Raw genomic sequence first — 21,827 nt, 5'->3', positions numbered from 1 at the left:
GGTAAAAAAATAGTAACTTTTCATTTCATGGGGTCTTTAATGTCACGTATGCAGTCTTATTTGCCCTTAGTTCGCCCTTAGTTCAATCCTGCACTTCACTGAGCCTCTCAAGGTGACTGCCAGGCTGTAAATCCTTCCCACCTTCAGTGAACTGTGGCTCTACACATGACGCATCATTCCCTGTCAGTCGGTTCAGGATGTACTGTACATACCATAAGAGATGGGACATAAAATCCCAACTCAGTGAGTCTGACAGACAGCGAGCCCGTAGCTGGGGTAAATCATACAAATATTTGATTGCATGAGCAGAAAACCCAGGTATGTGCCATATGTGTGTAAAGTGTGCATGGAGCATGCAATCAAAGGCCAGACCTTGTCCGACAAGCTGTGAACCTTAGGTGTGTCCTATGCCAAGTTAGGCCACAAGGTAACCATGGACCTTTCTGGAACACACTTGTATAGGAGAGATGGACCAACAGTGCATGGAGGCTCTTTAGGCTCAAGAAAGAGTCATACATGGGACAATATGTAAGATAATGTATCTATGGCAACTGAGTCCAAGTGTTTGAAAGGGGCGTCGCAAACTGTGTCCAGCACTAAAGCTAAATCCCATGAAGAGATATCTGATTTATGAGAGGTAAGATGTAAAGAAAGAACGCCATCAACCCAAGAACTGAGCCTTGAGGCACACCACACGGAATCAACGAATCAGAAGAAACGCCATTAGAGACGGGGCTGCAGATTCACTAAGATTGTTTTGAGAAAGCAATTTGTGTATTTTTTATTTTTATTTGCTTGAGCTAAGAGCGCAGAGTTTTCATCTTATTCACTAAGATATTTATGCAAATGAAGTTGTGGCGCAAACGAGCTCTGCACAAACGAACTGCCCCCTTCATCACCAGCTGCAAACGCAAAGTACGTACTTCAGCTTTAAGACTAATCCACGAAGACTGGCTTCCTTGTGCCTTAAAACTGATTGGAGCGCTCTTTGATCTGATTTGAGATTCTAGGATGGGAAACCGTCTCCCTTGCTTGTTTTCATGGCATCTTTCAAAGGATCTTATATGCGCTGCAATCATCTGAGGGAGTCGGTGTTTCGAGGTTTTAGTGAATTGGATGCAGTCTCGATTTTGCATGGCCTCGCCGACGTATTCCTGAATTTCCCCAAGGGGATCAATAAAGTGCTGTCTTATCTTATCTTATCTTATCTTATCTTATCTTATCTTATCTTATCTTATCTATTATGTGGGCAAAATATGAGATTTACATATAACAGTTAGTTAGTGAACAGCATGGCATTTTGATTTGGTCACTTTGTTGATACAGCGCACGCTCTTCCCTGTGCAAACCCTTAGTGGATCTGGTTTATGTTTGACAGAAAAAATGAGAACCGGTCCAGCGCAGTCCAAGAGATACCAGCCCCATTTCTGTCAGTTAGGGAAACATGATTAGTGGTGTCAAAGGCTGTGCTGAGGTTAAGCAGTTAAGCACTTGCCTGAATCTGCATTCATAAGGATATCATTAGTATTTCTGAGAAGGGCAGTTTCAGCACTGTGATATTTATGAAAACCAGACTAAGATTTTTCAAAAATGATTTTTTCTTCCACCACCTCCAGCAGTTGCTTTGATCCCACATTCTGCAAAATTATGAAGTTGAAAGTTAACTTAGAAATATGTCTGTAGTTAGGGCTGATTGATCAAGGGAGGTTTTTTTTTTTTTTCTTTTTTCAGGAGAAGCTTTTTATTCATTTTTATTTAACCTTTAATTTAACCAGATTGTCCCATTAATATTAAACCTGAGACTTGACCAAGAAAAAAGCACCATGACAAGGCATACAAATTACATATAACGATCTACATATGTAAAAATAGAATCAACATCACATAGAAGGTAAACAAACTCCAAATTCACTATATAAACATTTAAAAAGTCAGCAGTCAGCAGCGGACCATCAGGATCAGAGGCCTAAATAGATTTTGGCTCCACAAAGCACAGACCGCTCCTCATTGAATCTGCCCTGACATCCTTCATGATCATTTTAAACTCACTAAGCGAGACCATGTCTTTCGCTTTTAAATAATTTTGGGTTCAGTTCCAAGCGGAGGGAGCGGAGTACATGAAATCCTTTTTGCCTAATTTAGTTTGGACCTGAGGCTCAGACAGCAAAAACAGTTCCTGTGATCACAGACAGTGATTTCCACCAAGTTTGGTAGAGATATCCAGCAAGAGCTCAAATAACAGAAGCAGACTGAACACTTGCTATCTTGAATTAGTCAGGAAAACAACCAGCAGAGAGCTAGGAACAAGATCAGTGGTGCCGGATAAAAAAAACTAAAGTTATGCGGATTAACAGTAATTAGATCAGAAGAATATTTAGCCCTTGTTTCTTAAGGTTTTTAGACTGTGGAATGCTGTAGGAAGTCCTTTACGTACCGGTGATGAACCTAAATCCTGGTGGTGTTTCCTCTCTGCTCAGTCTTTCTACACTTCCTTTTAAGCCTGCAGATGTTGGCAGTCGTCCCACCGGATTATCTCGCTGTAGATTATATCCTGGTTTTGAACGGGGCAGTAACATCTGATGTGGACGAGCGTCGTTTGGCTGAACAATTTAACAAACTGTGCATTTGGCAAAGCTAAAAGGCCACGTTTCCACCCAGGTGGGGAGAACAAAAGAGGGGGATTTTGAAGCAGATAGTTCATTAGTGATGTGAGAGGATGCAGTGTTGTACAGATTCAGTACAGCCCCATGGTGCATGTGTGGTGATGACATATAGATCCAATTAATTATCACTTTAATTGAATGTTATCTAAGCTCTCGGGCTCTGCTGCCTTCATCTCCTCTATGGAGAATACAGCAGGGTTAGGCTTCCTGGTTTGCTTGTAGCATATTACATACAGTGAAGCACTGTTTATACAGCAATGTATTTTTTTATTAAATGCGTATGTGTTGTCTTACGATCCTAAAAAGACTGAGCTATTAATGTGGCCATGCACATCACTGTATCATAAACTAATAGATGAAAAACCCCAAAGTAAGTTCTCCTGTTGTGTGATGTGAAAAAGGGATTATGGGATTAATCTGTGAAGATTTATAGATGGGGATGGGACGATATACCGAAATTCAATATATCGCAATACAATAATGTGACAATCCGTATTGCGGGTCAGAAAAATGAATGGTGATATCAGCTCCATGTTATTCTGCTGTAGTAATCACAAATGAGACGCTTGACCATCACAGTTTCACAAGCTCTCCATTCAAATTATGTTATTGCCACTTTGTAATGACATTTTAAAATTGTTGTTTACATCAAGCCATCATAGATAGCCATCATAGATGTGTCACTAGGGTTACACAGTCAGACTTTGTTCTCATTGAACTTGTATTTATTACATCGTATCGTGGTTGTATTGAATCGTGAACCTCACATCGCGTATTGAATCATATCGTGCGATAAGCAGATCATCCCATCCCTACTTATAGCTAAAGTTACATTTTCACAATAATCCAACTTTTATTTTGTTTTATTAATGAAATACTGCTACCGCTCAATAAGTAAAAATGTATTTCACTCTAAGAGAACAGTAGGGGTTCATCATTGATTATCACACTCAGGATTTACTGTCATTTACACTACCAGCAGGCTGCTGCACATTATGGCACCGGCAGGATTTACCTGATTTGTTATTGTCACTGCAGCAGATGTGCCGGTGGAAAGCCTCCTTCACATAGGATATGACTGATTCAGCAAAGGGGTAAAATTGAGGATGACACAGTTTGTGTAGATCACTAGAGCCACAGGCTTTTTGAATTTAAAATATTTGTATTTCTTTATGGAGTATGTTGAATGTCCCAATGACTCAAGCATGACCCATGAATGTGCCTTTTCTCCTGGTTCTGTTTCCTTATTGATTTCTCAGTTTGTGCATGTACCGACTTTTTGTGTTGCTCATTATTTTTTGTTTCATGGTAATTAATTTTAACATTATATTACAGTACCAACTTTTTTATGAGCCTTTGTTTCTTGAGTAATGCATGCTTTACTTTAGGATTCCCCTTATGTGACTGTTTTTCTGTCTGTCTCTTTATTTTCTGTCTGCCCCCTTTAGCAAATCTGTTTTCAGTAAAAGCTTGGATATCACAAACGCTAACTGCAGCAAGGAAGAAAGGTATTTGTCTTTTCTGTTTGTCTTACTGCCTCAGTTGGTATGCAGAGTGAGGAGTGTCAAATCCATGCTTTTTTTTATTTAGCCATCAGTTTAATTCATGTGATTTTCCTTTTTATACCATCCAGCATTGGAGAAAGTTACTTTAAAAATTAATTAGTTACTTTACTTTGTTACTTACCTTAAAAAGTAACTTGTTACATTAAAAAGTTACGCAAACCTCAAACTAAAGTTGTTACTAAAGTTGCTAGTAAAGTTGCTACTACAGTTGCTGGGCTACTAAAGTTTCTTCTAAAGTTGTTACTAAAGTTTCTACTAAAGTTTCTTCTAAACTTGTTACTAAAGTTTCTACTAAAGAGCACTTTTGCGTTCCCCATTTCTAAAACATGCCATAGCAACATGAGTTGTGCTGTGTGTTATCGTTGTTTTAAAATGCAATGCAAAACTGTTGCTCTGTTTTTAAAACAGGAAGCCAATCTCATTTAGATGAAGCAGACGTAGATTGTGTTTTCAATTTGCAGCATGTTGTCTGAGATGCCACAGGATTTTCATTTTTTTCTACTTTTCTAAAAAATTGTGCTAACAAAAATAACAAAAAAAACAATATGAAAGGAAAATAAAATTGATTCTAATTAAAAAAAACAACAGGCTAATGAAAAACGAAAGCATGCGAACACTACATTACTAGTTACCACAAACATGTAATCTGAGTACTCTGCTTTACAAAGTACAGTCATTCTTTATTTGGACAGTCCAACACTGACATTCAACTTTCTATCAAGTGAATATAATGTGTCACTGAAAAGTCCAGTCCAGTTTCAGGTGATACAACAGTGTGTAAATCTATAGATATTCAATGTCTGGGTTAGAGTTAATTATTATAGGGTTAGAATTAGAAATAGAATCAGGTTTCAGGTTCCACAGTCTGTGGAGACGCAGCAAAAAGGCAAGTGACACTTTGTTGAACATCTGATTTCTGTCACCTGACAGTTGAGTATCAACATGGACTGTCCAGATGAAGTGTTACCCAGAGTGCATGTTCATGGTAGTTTACAGTCACACATTACCCCCAACACTGATGCCATCCAGTACAGTGACTGGACCAGCGTGTGTCTTATTAGACGATACTGAGCAGGACGCAGCAGACTCTGTTCTCTCTTTACTAAAAAAAAGTATATTTTCCTCCTTTTGCACCCACTTCCTCTCTGACGTGACTCTTTCAGCCCCGCAGGGCAGCGCTGTCCTTCCCTTCCACCCATCTTCACTCCCCATTGTCAGTGAGTGTGTGTGTGTGTGTGTGTGTGTGTTTATATTTGTTTTTTTGTGCTTTGCTAGTCTGTTTGCTTACTGAAGCATGGGGGGGGGGGGGGGGGGGAGTGTAATTTCATCATTTGCGGCGTCTCCAGCTTTTCTTTGCGAGCCGCTCATGGCTGACCTTGTGCTTTGGAACACACTTTCTAGATGGATTCACGGCCTGGATGGAGATTTGCATAAATTAATTGCCGGGAATGCAGATGGAGTGCTTTGCTGGAACGAAGTGCAAACAGGGATGGAAATAAGGCTTTCACTCCCACTGAATAGTCCTTTATCGCTCTCATTATCTAATTGGGGAGATCCATAAAATGCTTTCCTAATTCTTGTTGCATTCTGCCCTCTCTCTCTCTCTCTCTCTCTCTCTCTCTCTCTCTCTCTCGCTCTCTCTCTCACCTCACTAGCGGTGAAGAGCAAATTATTCTCATCGTTCAAAGACTATCCGGCCCCGGCTCCATATTGTGGACATGATGAGTGTAACGATAATGAGTTGCATGAGAATAGAAGCGTCTGTGAAGTGTCTGACATGGTGTGGAGGATTTCCTCTCCATCATTAGTCGAGCATCATTGTGGATGAGACCTGGCAGCCGTTTAGCACTTTGAAGCACTCCCTCAATATTAGTTAACACAGTAGATACTGTATGTTTTACTTTAAAATGTCCTGCACCGTTAAACTGTGGCCTTGACACTGTCTATGATATATCAGTCATAATCTTTATTGGTTCTTTATTAAATTCCTGATTTTTTTTGTAGATTAAAGACGCTCAGAGAAGGATGGAGGAGTAATTAGACTTTTTTAATAACTATGGCGGCCTGGCAAGAGCCAAAATGCCTCCTGATGGGGAATTGGGGGAAAGGGGAGGGGAAAAAATGAAGAAGAAGAAAACAAAGTAATAACACTAATAACAGGGAGGCAAGATGTGCAACATTTTACACATTTATATGGGTGTGAACTGAAAAGCTAATTGGTCATGCCAAGTATGATGTCATCCTGCGCGCGCGTGTGTGTGTGTGTGTGTGTGTGTGTGTGTGTATGTGTGTTCAAGCATATTTAAATATGATTTACTGTTTCAATTTTCATTTCCAACAAAGCCAAATTGTCTATGGGCAATTAAATCCCAAAGTCTCCCTAGACGTTAGCGGGCCTATATGGTGTTTGGTGTGTGTGTGCGTGTGTGTGTGTGTGTGTGTGGGTGTGTGTGTGTGTGAGTGTGTGTTCTGGGGGGGTTGAACCAGAAAGGGACGAGGCTAGAGCAAAAGAGAGAGGGAGATATGAAAAGTTAATGAATCGTAAATGAAAAATGAAAAAGCTCATGAAGAGAAGAACAGAGACACAGTGCTAATGAATTTTGCAATGCATGTATAGCTCTCTCTATGTGTGTGTGTGTGTGTGTGTGTGTGTGTGTGTGTGTGTGTGAACATGCTGTAACGCTGACGTGTCTGAAGTATTTCTAGATGTTGACTTTAACCCCTGGTGTTTTTCATGTCTTGTTTGTGTGTCACTAAATGTTAATGGGAATCACACGCAGTGGAGTTTCACAAACGTCCGTTGGCCAAATGTTTCAGTTCTGATTATCTGACTCTCCTCAGCAGAAGAGTTCGCCTCACACACACAACAGCCACCAGGCTCCGTTCACACTGCAGGCCTTAGTGCTCAATTTAGATATTTTGCTCAGATCCGATTTTTTTATCAGACTGTTGACATTCATTTTTGAAAGTGACCCGCATCTGATATCAGTTTGAACAGACCTCCATCCTGAAATGACCCACATGTGTAAATGAACAACAACAACGACGTCACATCTGGACAGTCTGTCATAGAAGAAACCAAAAATCCAGTCCATGCCCTGATCCTATTTCGAACACTGGTGGATTACGATCTGTCCCCTCTAGTGTGAAGGAGACATCTTCCCAAATATAAATTAGATTTGCGACCTCACTGTCGCTCCACTGGCTGCTTGAGTTGTTGTCCGCCATGTTTTTCCAGTCAAATGGACGCAGAGTTACGACATTCCATGGAGAGCGACATAAAACAATATGAATTCTGATCAGATATGGATCAGATTCAGGATCACATATGAACCTGGTCCAAATCATAAATGAAAAGATCAGATTCCATGTGTTTTTTTTATGGTCACACTAACGGATCTGATGTTTTTACATGTTTTCACATAGGAGGAGGGGAAAAAAAACAGAATTTGGACACTTTGAGCTGCGGTGTGAACTTTAGAGACACAGATTTTTAAAAAAAGAGAGAGATGGAGAAGAGAGCGAGGGATGTGGAGCTGAAGGACAGAGAGAAATGCGTTTAATAAAAGTGTTTGTGAAAACCGCAGGGAACGGCGACTGTAAGAATGAGTTTTCTGCCAGCGATCTGTCCTTGTTTGAGTCACTCTGCTCCACTCACTCTGCCTGAGATTCAATCTGCTGCTCTCTGCGGCGCTCCAGTTAAGTAGCCAAACTGCTGTAGCCGGCTTTCTAAAAGATGAGCAACTGCAGAAAGAAGCTGAGGCTTTTGTACATGCATTTTGTGTGTTTGTGTGTGTGTGTTGCATGTGTGTATGTGTGTGTGTGTGTGTATTTGTGTGTATGTTCCCGTGTGGAGTAGCTTGGTTGTGCAGTGTTTGCTATATTTCCCATTTTGTCATCTAGTAGATGTATTGAAATGTACAGTATGTCTATATTGCACTTAACACTGTGTATGCGTGTGTGTGTGTGTGTGTGTGTGTGTGTGTGTGTGTGTGTGTGTGTGTGTGTGTAGATCACGGTCCATCAGCGGAGCGTCCTCCGGTCTGTCCACCAGTCCTCTCAGCAGTCCCAGGGTAAGTGCCTGTCTGTCCCACGCACTGACTGATTTCCCACAATGCACCTCACTGCCAGCTCTGCTCTGCTGTTTATGTCACTGGACTGAACACACAAATATCCATCCACTCCAGCCACTCATCAGCCTACTAAGCCTGCTTGACTTAGAGCCTACATAAGACTGTTCAAGATCTGAAAACTGCCACAGTTATGAAGCAAGTCCTGCAGAACTGTGTGTTTACATTTCAGGAGGATGAATTACAGTTAAAGGGAAAATCCACCCTAAAACATTTTGACATGGTTGAAAAAACGGCCATCGGATAACTGGCCAATCGTAGACGAGGTGACGTCATCTCCAGATATTTCCAGCAGCTACAATGGAGTTTGATATGAGAAAATGTTTCAGGATGTAAAACATCAGCGGTAAACGTCAGGTTTTGGTGTCAGTCCCTCAGAATCAAAGAGCGAGGGCTTCTTTCTAGAGCCGCCATTTTGCACCAAGAGACGTTCAACAATCATACAGGGAGAAATCCATCGTAGAAGAGGAGAGAGACCAATTTCTCCACCCACAGGAGCAGGAGAGAGACCAGAATGCAATGCAGCAGAGAGACAGGTTGAGATTTTACTATGCTAGCGCTCTCTCCGCTTACACATACTGAGTGCAACAAGTGTATGCTGTTTCTCTGGTGTTTGTTGAAAGGCATTCTGGGAAACGGAGGAAATCACTAACTGAAGTAGAAATAGACGAGGCAGGTTGAGGGGAAAGTGGGTCCCCCCAAAAAAATAAATTACACCACTAACTAATGCAGTGAAGATCTCAGATTGATGATATATGGAAGGGTGGATTTTTCCTTTAATCAGCGTATTTAATGGCGTACTAGATGCTCACAGTCATTATGAGAGGCTTCATTGTCATGACTTGTTCTGTCAGACTTAAAGCCATTTCACAACATGATCACACAGTGCGAAAAACATAAATATTGAAATGCTACGAGAATGAGAAGATAGAGCATTGGCTGCTGCTCATTCTGCTGTGGAGGCCGTGGTTTGACCCTGCAGTGAACGGGCTTTAAGGCAGGCTGTATGTCACAGGGCTTTAGATGAAGTGGGACAAGATCCATCTGAGGCCAAACAATGAGCTCCAGATGAGATCCGGTGATTAATGTTCATACATAACAGATCCTCACACACCCAGGGATGAATTCAAGAATAGATCCATCATTCTCAAAAACAGAAAAAATGCCTGGAAAATGCTGCGGCAAAGACAAAGTAGAAAGGTTAGGTGTGCAAATCAACTTCCAGCCCCTAGCTTCCATGTATAGCATTTCTTTTTTAGTAAACCCATGCATTTTTAAAGCCAACCCTCAGCAAGGACACAGGCTGTGTATCATCAAATATTCCTTCTCCTGCAAAGGCATGCAAAAACTTTATGAAAGTCATTGTTTTATTCTTTCTCAAGGCAGATGATATTCGCCGTATATGACTGCAAACTGAAGAAGGGCCACGTTTTAGTCTTAAGATACTTCATTATGTACTGTAATAAATTAATGAGTCGTTATGTCATCTGGTAGAGCATTTGCACAAAAAGAGGTGTGTATGGGGTGAAGAATTAAGAACGTGCACATTAGTTTGTGTTGATTGATTGATTTTATTTGACAGATTGATAGTCCTTAGTCGAGGAATTTAACACACAATAAAGGCAAAAAGACTTATTTCCATTGTTGTCCTCCATTGTTGTCCCTGTTTCTCTACCAATAAAATGCAAATTCACTTTTCTTGTTAAATTGAATTAAAAAAAAAAATGAGATAATCACTTCATATAAAGCAGCCTTCATATGTGCTTTATAATGCTGTCATGAGAATGGAATGACAGGTCATGACAGGTTCACTAGCCTTACTGGTTAATCAAAGACTTACTGTAGATCCACTGAGGTCTGCTGTACTTTAATCCAGATTCAAGTTCTCAAGTTCTAGTTCTCATAGCTAACGGTTAGCAGACTGTTATGACCTGTCCTGTCAGTTACGGTCATTCATTCCACAGCATTGTGCATGCGTTCTGGCCGCTCTCCCAGGGGAAGGGTGAAGCTAAGTCGGTTAGCTTTCAAGCTGGTTCACTTGCTGTTTATGCCTCATGAATGCTCCAGGACTGGTTTCCACTGCTGCCTCCTGACTGGCTCACTGTGCTAATCGCATGTTCTTTTTTTTTCTGTCTTTCTTGCACTCTCACCACTCCCTGCCTGCGTGTCACTCGCTCCACCTCTCAACTCATCTACCACATTCCTTTTTCTTTCCCGGTGCATTTGTATGGAAATTAAATTTTACCGGGCTGTGGTGTTCCTTTGGCTGCGGCCGTGCTTTCTCATTGGCTGACTGTACTGTCATCCGAACGGTGCATGACCAATCGCAGCCCGTCAGGCGGTTTTTCATCCCGCCCCAGTCCCCAGACCTCTGTCAGTCCCCCAACTGCAGCCCCACCCACTCCCCCGAGGCCCGCCTTAACGGGGTGGGGCCGCGTACGCCCAACTCCTACCAGCCAAAGATGGGGTCTCCCCTCATGCACCCCCGCACTCAGACCCTCCCAGCCAAGCCCAAAATGTCCGAGAAACCCCTCCAGACCACCAGGTCCAACCCCCTCCCCAACACGGCCGAGAGCCCCACGGCTCCCAAGTCGGAGCCGTCGACCCCCAGCCAGCCGCTGGCTCCCTGTATCCCCAACAGCCCCCGGGTGAGGCGCCACCCCCCCCTCACCGTCCCGCCCAAGCTCTCCATCCCTCTGTCCCCCGTGCCTCCGATGTCGCCCCTCCGCCGCCACCACCTCCACCCTGACCACAACGGCAAATCTGTCCCCATCACGCAGGTGACCCCCCACCCCTCCCCCAGAGGCAGCCCCCTCCCCACCCCTAAAGGCACCCCGGTGCACACGCCCAAGGACAGCCCAGCGGGCACGCCCAGCCCCACGCCGCCCCCCAGCCCCTCCATCGGGGGCATGCCCTGGAGGACGCGCCTCAACTCCATCAAGAACAGCTTCCTGGGCTCGCCTCGCTTCCACCGCAGGAAAATGCAAGGTACCATGGGAGGAGACGGCGACAGGACAGGCGGGCGTTTTCAGACTAGTGATCAAGCACAGTGAAACTTCTATTTATGATTTAGTCCGATCTTTATGATGTTATCTTTTTTTTATATTATTATTATATTTGACAGCTCAAAGTAGAGATAGACAGGACAGATTGGGAGAGAGAGAGGGGAATGACATGCGACAAAGGTCCTGGGTCAAATCCTAACCCAGGACGTTGCGTTTACATGGTGCACGCCTTAGACCATTAAGCCACCAGGACACCGTTTATGATATTATCTTATTCCTATCTATATGATAATCAATGCAGCGGAGCATTTAGGCAGAAGCATCGCATTCTTCTGGCCCAGGGGAAAAAGTGCAAATAATCCCTTTGCTCTCATCGCTGTATTTAGCTGCGGTTCACCTGCTGCTAGCCTTATCACCAGAAACATCATCAGCCTCTGGTCATGTCATATAGAAGATAACAGTCTCATTACAGGGAGCAGAAAATGGTTCCTCCTTGCTTTAGTTTAGGTATAGTTTTCCCATAGGCACTTTGAAAGAGCCATACAATTCCCCTTGACAATTTGGAATCAAGCCATAATGAGGCAAATTATCTCATTTACAATGACGGATTGTATTTTTATTGAATCTGAAATAGCGATTAGGTGAAAACAAGATAAATAAAAGCATCTTCATAACCACAGTTTTTATGTTTATTGCGGGTAAAGACAGCAGCGAGTTAACATTGTGTTGAGCACAGGAGGTGTAATGATGTCACTTTGTACCTGAGCTGACCCTTTCCCCTCTGACCTTTGACCTCCGTCTGCCTCCACAGTTCCCACCCAGGAAGACATGTCCAGTCTCACCCCAGACTCGTCTCCAGAGTGAGTGACGCAGCGCAGCTTCACCAGGCTGTGGACATGACCTTATTATTTAAACACTACAGTATAGATATTAGAGAAATGATTGCAGGATACTTTTCATGCTGCAACACATACTATACAACCAAACTTTGCTTAATCAAAATCTGTTGTGGGCTTTTCATTAGGTGTGTTTTGGGGACAAGCAAATTCACAGTTTGTTTATGGAAAAATATTTTGTATTTTATCATTTTCTTCATTTCATTTTGCCCAAATATAATACATAAGAATGCTTATTGAAAACATAATCTTGATATTGTGCCTTAGGCCTACTTTAGCGAGCTAGCTAGCTAAGTGGCTACAGCTATTTAGATGTGATGGGATAGTTATGCTAGCAAGCTAACATTACCTGTTTAACCTACCAGACTAAAGTTAGCAGCTAAAGTATTTTAGGCGACCTTCAGTAATGTGACACACCAGCAAAACCAACAAATCAGCATTTTACCTGAATGTGATTGGTTGTCACGCCACAACCGTTGTGCTCATTTGGGTAATATTAAACTTTTTCAACTTTTCTCATCGTGTGGCGGGCCTGGTTCGTGTTGCCAGCCATCCCATCATGCCATGCACACATGGTTATTCACTTCTCATAAACGGCAAAGTGAAATCGCATCTGGTATGTAACTACATGGTAGACTGTTTATATTATCGCTGTAAGACTACATGCACAGATAAAGTCTAATTCGTAGGAGTGGCAGTATGTATGTATTTCACTCTGCTATTGCATCTTCCTTCCTGATGATCGGGAGTTTTAGGGAAGTGCTACCATGATGATTTCAGAGATATTTCCAGCTTGCCTGACAGAAACACACAGCCGATCTCTTGTGTAGTGAGTCATGTGGTGCCTCAGCAGCAGCAGTAGTGATTGCAGCCTGTTCCTCCCTGCAGACTGGCCAAGAAGTCGTGGTTTGGTAACTTCATCAACCTGGAGAAGGAGGAGCAGATCTTCATAGTGATCAGAGACAAGCCGCTCAGCTCCATAAAGGCAGACATCGTCCACGCCTTCCTCTCTGTAAGTCTCCTTCCATCCATCCGTCCTCCACTCTCTACTCCTCTCTTACTGTCATCTCTCCATCTCTGCTCTTGCTGTCTGTTTGCCCATGTAAATGCTAAAATTTTACTTCACCCGTTGTGGGTCAAAATGACTAAGCAAGGTTCAAAAGTCTTCTGTGGATTCTTTATTCAGACATGCATGGTTCAGTTCAGTGTTCCAAACAAGCAACAAAGAAGTGACAAAGAACGGAGTTCAGGATCCACTTATATAGGTTAAAGTAAACAAAACTATAAATCTTGGCCCATAGCCAAACCTACTTGGCTCAAAACCAACCCACTAGTTCAGACTTTTAACTGCATGTCCACCTATAGAATCACTCAAAACCACACATAACCATATATAGTGATCATGCATGCATTCAAGCACTGATTACATCATTATAGTAAGCAGGACAAAAGACACTCCACTTTCCAGGACAAAGGAAAGCAAGAACAGAGTGTACTATCCATATAAAAAAGCACAATATTAATTTTATTTCTTACATTCCTCCCTTTTGTCACAAGGTGACAACTAAGATTAAAATAAAATAACACCAGATACATCCTACTCTATGTATACTTCACTTAAACAGTGAGGAAAACATCACTTCTAAGAGTTACAAACAAGCTTCAATCAACACGAATAAAAACCAGAAATAAAGGAAAACAAAAAAGGAATAAAAAAAACCCGTCTTCAACCCATGAGCTTTACACTCAGTAGAGGGCTACCACTCTGGAGAGGTTTACTAGCACATTCGATGCAGAGTGGTTTCCCCTCGTTCATCTAAGAGCTGCTTCGTCGTTGTCACTATCATCCTAGAAGACAGATGCATTTTGCAAAATGGGAAAGACAGGGAAAAAGAACAGCAGCTTTAGCTGCAGCATCAGCAACAGCATTTCCCTACAAAACTGGATCAACACCACTTGTATGAGCCTGACGATTACAAACAGCATGAAAATTATGACACATTGAAAGCATACTGAGAGTCTGCATAGACCATGATATCTTCTCCAGCACCTAGAATAAAAGCACGAGTTAAGGCAAAGAGTTCTGCTGCTTGCGCAGAAAGATGTCCTGTTGAACCCTCTACAAAAAAACAAAGTCAGGGTTAGTCAGTGGTATGTTAAACAAGGCATCACAAAGTTTGGTAGCAATGTCAATCACTTGCAAACAGCAGTGGGGTTCACTTTCCTCTGCTGTAGGAAGAAGTATGGAAGGGTTAAGGACAGTACAACACTTCAAAGTAACATAAGACATAGTAAATAGAACATTCTCCCAATGCAGCATCTTCGCAGGAGTCAGGTAAGCAGTCTTAGCCTAAAGGATGAGAGAATGAACAGCATATGGAACATGTACAGTTAAGGGACACATAGCAACAAGGTCAGCAGTTGCAAGGACAGCTTCAGTAGCTGCAGCAACAGACCTTAGGCACGAGACCATTGCTCTCTCAGTTGTAGACAGATGTTTAGAAAAATAACCAACAAGGCGTTGCTTGTCACCATGGGACTAAGTTAAAACAGCTGACATAAACCCATCTCGTTCAGAGACAAACAGATTAAAGGGTTTACTATGGTCAGGGAGTCCTAAACAGGGAAAATTAGAAAGAGCTAATTTCAAGTTAGTAAATGCTTTGTCAGCTTCAGTAGTCCAAGTCAGGAAGTCAGTCATGGCCAAATGTTTACCACTGTGCACGATGTCATACAGTGGTTGAGATATCTCTGCATAGTCACGTATCCATGGGCGGCAGTAGCCTACAAGACCCCAAAACAACATAATTTGCTGTTTTATTTGAGGTTTTGGTACCTCCAAAATTGCTGTAACGCATTCGGGACCGAGTTTACGACCTTCAGGTGTGACTATATGTCCTAGATAACGTACGGACTGTAAAACCAGCTGGATTTTGGTTTTGAGACCTTGTGTCCGTTCTCTGCTAAGTAACAGAGAATGGAGACAGTGTCTGTTTTGCAGGCCTGCTCAGAAATGGAACACAACAACAAATCATCCACATGCTGTATCAATGTACTACCACAAGGAACCTCCCAACCTGAGAGGTTCTCAGCTACAGCCAAAGCAAACAAAGTGGGGCTGCTTGAGAAACCCTGAGGCATACGAGTCCATGTGTAGCACTTACCATTGAAAGTGAAAGCAAACCAGAACTGGAAGTTAAGATGCACAGGAATGCTGAAAAAAGCATTAGCCAAATCAATCACAGTAAACCAACAAGAATCAGATGGGACCTGAGACATTAAAGTTACCACATTTGGTACTGTGGGCGCTGGATGTTGCACAGCGTCATTTACAGCTCTCAAATCCTGAACAGGTCTCCAACCACCATTAGGCTTCCTAATGGGCAGAAGAGGGGTATTACAAAGAGAATGAGGATGCTCCACGATGGCACCTTGTTTTTTCAGTGACTCAATATCAGGAGCAATTCCCTCCACAGCCTCTAGGCTGAGGGGATATTGCCTCTTACATGGTCTGAAAGAGGATTTAGGTTTTACCACTACAGGTGTTGCAGTTTCCTACAACCAAAATCAAAACCGCTAGTAGCCCATAGTATAGGCGGAACCTTGGAAATCATATTTTCTTCTTCAGTTGTTAAAGGCATATGAACAAAAGAGGTGGTGTCTGGTTCTTGGTGAAGAAGAACATCCTCATCTACATGCTCTTGAGATCCTAAAAATAACCCTCATATGTTGTCATAGTAAAAATACCTAGCATCTTAGAAGAAAGAATGATACCTTCCGGACTGCAGTACATATTTATTCCCAAAGCACACATGAGATCACGCCCTAACAAATTCACTGGACAAAAATCTGTCAGTAAGAAAGGATGATCTCCTTAATATTCACCATAAGTGACAGAAAATGGTTCAGAAATCGGTTCTAACACCGGGACTCCTAATGAGCCAACTGTTTTAAGAAATTTTGTCATTTTGGGCGCATTTGGGAGTAATTTGGACTGCACAACGGAAACATCAGCACCAGAATCAACCCAAAAAAAAAAAAAGGGCACCACTACATTTCCTACTTTCAAACTTACTTTAGCTGCTTTCTGTTTCCTTGGGTCTAATTTAGAGTACTGACCTTGAGTTATAATAGGGTCAGTGTCTGCCTATCCATCTGAACTATCCTGTTCACCTATCTGACCTGTCCCCGCTATCTCCTATGGGTTAGCTGGCTGGAATCCTGGAGCATTCACAGACAGGCTTGAGGGTTGCATGTGGCCAGGATCCATCAGGTGCATTCTCACGTCTTTGTATGCCAGACCTGTGTTCTGATGAACAATCACGAGCCATATGACCATACCCCCCACAGTTGAAACACCTTAGACGTTGCTGGTTGTAAAACTGTGTGGGTGGCCCTCTTCCATAGTCTCTTCCTCCACGTCCTCGTCCTCTTCCTCGTCCTCTGCGCATTTCATTGCCCCAAGTTCCCGTCTGTTGATAAAACATTAACTGTGCAGATTGGATCTTCTTACTGTGTCTTTGCTCGATGTCAGTCTGGTTCCTTTCCGCATGGAGGACATGAGCCCAGACTTCGCTGAGGGGTTTGGTTTCCCAGGCGATGCACGTAGTCATGGTCTGATTCTTCAGAGTTGGATGGAGGCCTTGTATCAACGCAGTCTTCAGCAGGTTGTTGTAGGCATCATTATCCTGGTCAACACCAGAATGGGCAGCAAACACAGATTCCATTCTAGCACGATAATCAATGGCAGACTCACCATCATTCTGCTTGGTCCTGTAGATTTCAGGCCAACTGGTACGCAGGGAAAACGCGGTTTTCACAGCAAAGTAGAGCTCATCCACCTGGTCTCTGTATTTCTGGTAGCCTGGATCGTAGATTGTGTCCCAGCTGGCTGGCTTGAGGTTCGGCCATCTTAACAGAAAACACCTGCGACATACTGCTTCCACCTCTGCCAACGTAGGATTATACATTATCAACAACTGTTTCATTGCAACCTCCCTTTTCTCACCTCCGGTTTTGTGGGGGTCCGGCAGTTCTTTGGAAACTTCCTTCAGTTCCTCAGGTTGCCATGGCCTGTGGACCAGGACATGCGATTGCCAGAGGCCTTGACTGTTATCTGATTGTGGATTTGGATACATCATCATAGGCATCTGGTACACTGTCTCTGTCTGTAGGTTCGCTGCCATGCTACGAGTCTGTGGGCGGTGTGAAACAGAAGTACCAGAGGCAAAACCTACATTTGAAGGAGGAGTTAAAAACCCCAATGAAGCCTCCTTCTCCTTGAGCTCAGACCCTCCCACAGTTTGTAGTGATGGATAAACATTGGATGGTTGAGGTGGAGCCTGAGATGTAGGAGGGGCTGAAGCTGCCATCTTTAGGACCCGCCCCCTTGTTGTCATCTTCCTCATCATCACTCTCGTCGTCACACATTCCTGATGGTGGAGTTGTGCGAGAAAGAGCATAGGGGGGAAGCAGGTCCCTCTCTCTGTCCCTACTTTTCTTCTTCTTTTTCCTTCTGCTAACCCTTTCTTCTTCTCTCTTAGTCATCTCTTCTGTCCCTTTTGAAAGCATAACATTAGCTATGAACTTTACTGCTTTAGCTTCTGCTTCTCGCTCCCACTTTTGGAACGCATTCCAATTCACCTTCTCTCCTCACTCAATTTCATCTTTTCCTGCTCTTCTTTTTCTTCTAGCATAACCCTACATCTAGTTAAACAGTTTACGCTCAGAGTGCCTCTTATGGGAAAAACACCTTCAGTAACGTAGTGCCAAAACGGAACATCCTCAACCACGCTTTTGCCCCATTTTTCTTCTATCACTTTTACAGGACCCACAAGTGGGTCTGAAAGTAGTTCTACTTTTCCTAGTGTGCTTTCCATCTCGCTCTCAGTTGTGGTTGCTTTCTTTTGTTTTTAGAAGGCCAGTGTGGCCTCTTCCCTAGACACAATTTATGATGCTGGTGTCCAGCACCGACAAGCTACCTCCCCTCTTTGCTCTCTCTGCTCTGCAACTTTACTCACTTTCTTTTTTTTTTTCTTTCTTTTTACCACTCGGACCACACAATAAAATCCCCCTTGACAAATAACTATGTCAAAAGTATTTTACACTAAATATCACAATAAGTATCTATTTTCTAAATTTTATAGGCGATGACTCCTCTATACCCGCTATGATAAACATATATCATTATTATTATTATTATTATTATTCCAACATACACTATTAATTTCGGTACCTTGACAACCACTTCACCATACTCTATTACACACCCATCACTCATTCACAACTTCATTCACACAATGCCAATGAAATGAACCATGATATCAGCCAGGTAGTTTGTACGACACTTTCGTTCAGAGCAACGTACCCTTTGTGTGGATAAATACCCACAGGACACTGATATCACTGCTTCATTCCCATCCACTCACAGTATATCACAAACAATATCTCCCCTTAAAAACTTTTTTTTTCCTCCTTTTTTTTTCTTTTTTTTTTTTCACTTAGGATCCCTTTCTACCCCCTGGGCTATGTCTCTTTTTACCCCCTGGGCTATGTCCCTGACAATCTTCCTTATCTAATAACGGCAACCTCCCTGAGGCCTAACTATCCTCCCTGAGCTAAAATTTTACGCCCCCATTAACTACCTAGGTTTTTTCTTTTCTCTTACTTGTTGCAACTATGAGAATACCTCCCTGAGGAAAAATGTTTTACTCCCTCCCTGAGGAAGAGAAAAAAAATTCACAGAAACTGACCACTTGCTCTTTAAAATAGATGGACGACCCACTGAACGCCACCCGTGCCTGACTTTGGGCGGGATCCAGACCTCCTTTGCTGGAGCGGAACTATCCCTGAGTCTCCTAGAGACTCCTGCCGGCAGTTGACCCTCAGTCTAGCCCCAGGCGTCGCTCAGTGCTGTGTCCATCCCATCCTCGTCGCCAAACTGTAAATGCAAAAATTTTACTTCACCCGTTGTGGGTCAAAATGACTAAGCAAGGTTCAAAAGTCTTCTGTGGATTCTTTATTCAGACATGCATGGTTCAGTTCAGTGTTCCAAACAAGCAACAAAGAAGTGACAAAGAACGGAGTTCAGGATCCACTTATATAGGTTAAAGTAAACAAAACTATAAATCTTGGCCCATAGCCAAACCTACTTGGCTCAAAACCAACCCACTAGTTCAGACTTTTAACTGCATGTCCACCTATAGAATCACTCAAAACCACACATAACCATATATAGTGATCATGCATGCATTCAAGCACTGATTACATCATTATAGTAAGCAGGACAAAAGACACTCCACTTTCCAGGACAAAGGAAAGCAAGAACAGAGTGTACTATCCATATAAAAAAGCACAATATTAATTTTATTTCTTACACCCACCTGTCTGTTCTCTCCTCTTTGATGAAGGAATGAACAAACGGAGTACAAACATTGGTCTCCAAACATGGGACATTTAGAGCTAGCACGCCTAGAAACAGCTATGATTACAGCAGTGAGAATATCTTTTCAGTTTGTTTCCATCTCCATGACGGCCTCAGCCTTCAGTCGAGGTTAGGTTTCACATGTGTAATCAACTGGATGCATTTGCATTCTGTCTTGTACATTTGATTGGTGCAAACCGGGCCAATCACTCAATCAGCTGGCCGTGATTGGTTCCTGTTGAGGAGGTGGAAGTAGGGTCGCTGCGGGACGTCGGCTTCAGACTTCTCTGACTTCTCTCTCTGTGAGCTGAGCAGACATCAGGGGTTACAGAGAGAGGGATGTAACGATACATTCAGCTCAGGCTTCAGTTCGATACGCAATGCTAGGTTTACAGTTTGATATTATTATAATATTTTGAGCAAAATCTGAATGAAGACAATCATGATTGAAAAACATCCCTTTTTATTCCTGAGGGAAAACAAAGACAAAAGTGCAAACTATGGATGACAACTTTCTGAAAGTTACATTTAAAAGTGAATTTAAGACTTTCTAAGACCTTTTTAGAGCCAGTTCAAATACAGTTTAAGACAAATTCCCAAACAAGCCTGAAGAGTAAAAAGAAAAAATCCATCTGTCAACCAGGGACATTTCTCACTACAAAAAACTAGAGCAAAAAGAAACAGCTGCGTTTTTTTCAGCGCTCTGAAACCAGATTTAAGACTCGGCCGCAGCACTGGACCACACAGCGGTCACTGGAGTGTTTCGCTGTGTCTGCACACGCTGCAGCGAGTTGCTGCTGCTGCTGCTGGAAGGCGAGGCTCTCTTCTAACGCTCACAGACAGCCTTCGTCTTGTCAGTTGTCTTGTTGCTGTTTTCTTCCTTAATTGGAAAGCCGACACGCTGCCACACAGCGGAGTGGAGACCTGACGGAGCGTCCTCAGCCGCAGTTTGGTCTGAGTCCGTCTCGTCCGCACAGCAGAGAGTTCGGCTCGCTGACAGCGTGATGACCCGAGCTGAAACCTGCTCTCTAGTGTTCAAACAGTGCAGAAGAGAAAAGATCATCCTGAACTCCACTATAGATAAGAATGGCGATGACCTGCCAAGTGCGAAACCCTATTCAATTTCTGTGAGCAAAACAATAAATCGACATTGTCTGCGGCTGCTTATTCTGTGTTTTAATAATTTATGTGAAATGTATATGGTGTAAATAATTTTTCGTTACCTTTTCACGGTTGTCAAACAACAGCAGGATCATTAAAATGTTTTTTTCTTGGAGTCTCAAAATGCAAACTCTCTTGAACGGAAGTTTGCTAGCTTGTTAGCGTTTTGTAACTAGATTATAATGATCATGCAGTTGTTTGAGAGACGTAAAAAGGTTAAGGGTAATTAACAACACCATATACATTTCACATAAATTATTAGAAAAAGCAACCATAGAAAATGTAGATTTATTGTTTTGCTCATAGAAATTGAATAGGGTTTTTCGCACTTTGTAGGCGCGGGCCATTTTGAAACGTCATGGCGTTCTTATCTACATATCAGCACACGTGTGTATCATGAAACGGCGTGTCACAAACAGCACACGTGTATCATGAAACAGCGTGTCACAAACAGCACACGTGTGTATCATGAAACGGCGTGTCACAGACTGTCTTTACATCCTGTCAGTGTGAGGTGTCGGACTGTGTGTGTTGTCGTGGGTTTCTGCAGCGTGTCGGGTCACGCAGACCGCGGCTGTCGGGTCACTTCTGTGTGTCGCCGCTGACTCAGAGGCTGACGCTCAACTGTAACAGATCCCATACACTGTCTCCTCTCCTGTCTCCTCGTCTCCTTGTCTCCTGTCTCCTCCTCTCCTGTCTCCTCTCCTGTCTCCTCCTCTCCTGTCTCCTCCCCTGTCTCCTCGTCTCCTGTCTCTTCCTCTCCTGTCTCCTCTCCTGTCTCCTCCCCTGTCTCCTCCTCTCCTGTCTCCTCTCCTGTCTCCTCTCCTGTCTCCTCTCCTGTCTCCTCCTCTCCTCTCTCCTCTCCTGTCTCCTCCTCTCCTGTCTCCTCTCCTGTCTCCTCCTCTCCTGTCTCCTCTCTTGTCTCCTCTCCTGTCTCCTCCTCTCCTGTCTCCTCTCCTGTCTCCTCGTCTCCTACTCTCCTGT

At 43.0% G+C, this 21,827-nt stretch overlaps 1 protein-coding gene across 2 annotated transcripts in view; it reads left to right on the top strand.

Moving 5' to 3' along the window:
- LOC139930083 (serine/threonine-protein kinase BRSK2-like) overlaps positions 1 to 21,827 on the top strand; it is a 137,248-nt gene that overhangs the window by 103,443 nt on the left and 11,978 nt on the right. Inside the window, exons 13-17 of one of the 2 annotated variants that reach the window (XM_078283709.1) lie at positions 4,112 to 4,171; positions 8,241 to 8,301; positions 10,689 to 11,346; positions 12,175 to 12,223; positions 13,148 to 13,271. In XM_078283709.1, the coding sequence (XP_078139835.1) occupies positions 4,112 to 4,171; positions 8,241 to 8,301; positions 10,689 to 11,346; positions 12,175 to 12,223; positions 13,148 to 13,271 (952 nt within the window). The remainder of the gene's footprint in view (positions 1 to 4,111; positions 4,172 to 8,240; positions 8,302 to 10,688; positions 11,347 to 12,174; positions 12,224 to 13,147; positions 13,272 to 21,827) is intronic. The other variant, XM_078283713.1, reaches the window with a different exon arrangement.

This window comes from Centroberyx gerrardi, chromosome 1 (assembly GCF_048128805.1).
Source record: "Centroberyx gerrardi isolate f3 chromosome 1, fCenGer3.hap1.cur.20231027, whole genome shotgun sequence".
Lineage (NCBI taxonomy): Eukaryota > Metazoa > Chordata > Actinopteri > Beryciformes > Berycidae > Centroberyx > Centroberyx gerrardi.
Note: the sequence above shows the minus strand (reverse complement) of the source record. Positions and strands in the feature narration are given on the sequence as shown.